This window comes from Trachymyrmex septentrionalis, unplaced genomic scaffold (genome assembly GCF_001594115.1).
Source record: "Trachymyrmex septentrionalis isolate Tsep2-gDNA-1 unplaced genomic scaffold, Tsep1.0 scaffold29, whole genome shotgun sequence".
Classification (NCBI taxonomy): Eukaryota; Metazoa; Arthropoda; class Insecta; order Hymenoptera; family Formicidae; genus Trachymyrmex; species Trachymyrmex septentrionalis.
In genome coordinates, this window is record NW_017305451.1 from 817,173 (window position 1) to 819,212 (window position 2,040).

At 48.4% G+C, this 2,040-nt stretch overlaps 1 protein-coding gene across 1 annotated transcript in view; it reads left to right on the top strand.

Moving 5' to 3' along the window:
* The first annotated feature begins 6 nt into the window (after nt 1-6).
* Nucleotides 7-2,040, top strand: part of LOC108749436 (cyclin-dependent kinase inhibitor 1B) — an 8,785-nt gene continuing 6,751 nt past the window's right edge. The window contains exon 1 of the mRNA XM_018488155.1: nt 7-1,295. Within this exon, the coding sequence (XP_018343657.1) occupies nt 596-1,295 (700 nt within the window). The 5' untranslated portion in view covers nt 7-595. The remainder of the gene's footprint in view (nt 1,296-2,040) is intronic.

Here is a 2,040-nt window from a genome sequence, read left to right on the forward strand (position 1 = left end):
GTCATCATCGTCGTCGTCGAGATACGATCACGTCGGAACCGAAGCGGTGCCCTGGTCAACGTTCATCGGCGGCGGCGGCAGCGCGGCCATTATTCGAAATTCGGTGGGTCGCGCCACGGATCGCGGCGTTGCCAGCGTTCCCGTTCTCCGCGGTGCGTAGCCGCGATTATTTCAACGTTCCCCACGACGACGACGGCGGCGGCGGCGGAGGCGGAGGCGGCGGGGACACGGACGCGGACGCGGTTCCTGGAAGGAGTCATCGTCATCCCTGCGTCACGGCCAATGCTAGAAGAAGCGCGAGCTCTTATCTCGTAAGCGCGTATTACAACTTCTCTGTTCTCTCCCATCGCAGGCGACAGGGAAGTGCAGTGAGAAGAGAGTGAGAAGTGAGAAAGCAAGGACGAAGAAAGAATAGAGAGTACTAGGCAGCGTGTGTGTGCGTTAGCGTTGTATTATCGTTCATCTCCCTGCGGATCGAATCCTGATTTTTCGCGCTCGGACACTTATTTTGTTTTTTCTCTTTGTGCTACACTCGTCGGAAGCGCAGCGAGAGCGTAGTGGAGCGCGTAGTGGCGACGATAGAGCGCGACGAAATATGAGCGCACGAGTGCTGAACCCGGCGATGATGACGGAAATAAGCAGGAACCTGAGCAGCGGAGGTGGCGGCGGCGGCGGTAACGGACGAGCGGCGCCGAGCAGGGCCGCGCTCGCCCGCGTGCGACGCGATCTCTTCGGTCCGGTGGACCACGCGGCGGCTCAGGCGCTCGCCGAGCGCGAATTGCGGGCTCAGTCGCAACTCGATGCCAATCGATGGGGATTCAACTTCCAGAAGGGTGCACCTCTTAAATCGAACTCGCGTTACGAGTGGGAACCGCTCACGAAGCACGACGTCGTGCCCGAGCCCTACGCCCTGCGCGGTATGCCCTTCCTCAGGAAACACGCGCCTGGGACACCGCGCAAATTGCGCTTCGACGACGCCTTAACGACCACCGCGTTGTCCTCGACCTCAGCATCGTCGATGACAACGACGGTATCGACAACTGCGGCGACGTCGTTGACAGCGATCACGACCACGGTGACGAGCACGAGGATTATGGAGCAACTGGAGACGACGTTCGTCACGCCGGCACCGTCGGCCGAGAGGACACCACCGCAAGAGCCCCGAGTGCCTGAGATCGGCGAGGCTACGACGCCTAGTCAACTTCTCAATCCGGATACCAAGAGGAAGAGGTGCGCGATAGAGCCGACCACTCCTGTACTACCTTCTGCCGCGAGGAAACAGTCCGCTATCACTGGTGAGTCTTGCCACGGTTTCGTCTAGCCACGGAAAGAATGATTTTATTCAAGTATGTACTAATGCTAGTTATATAGATTCGAAAATAATTTTGTCGAAACATCAAAATAATTATGTAGGAAATTCAAACGTGATGTCTGATGCAACTAAAAGTTTTAAAATTCTAGGACCAGCTCGAGTGTATGCAATTATTTTCTAAAAAAATTTTATTTTCAGATCTGTATATATATCTAGCTAAATTTGTAGATACTTTAGCAAAATTATTCTTTCCGTATAATCTTTTATATAAATTATAAATATTAATTCGAAATTTTTCTGTAGATACTAATTACTCTTTCACTGATTACAATTAATTTTACCGCTGGTTACAATGAAGAATTCAATAAATCATAATGCTGTTGTGATTTTTTTGTAGGAAAAATTCGGAAATTTATACAGAAGGGATAATTTTGCTAAAATATTTCAAATTAAATTTGATTGGAGGCCATCAAAATAAATTATTTTCAGATCCGTGTCAAATTAAATTTGTAGATATTTCTGCAAAATCATTCCGCCATTTTACGCCGCTAAATAAGCTGAATAACGCACAATAGAATCGTTGTTTTTAGTTACTTTCTAATGGTTTCAGCGATGGTATATGTTTTCATTCAACTTTCAACAAATTTCACATCATATATACACAGTTCCACTTAACACCTTGATTTTTATTTTGAGGAGCTTTTGAACTTTTTTTTTTTTTTTTTTTG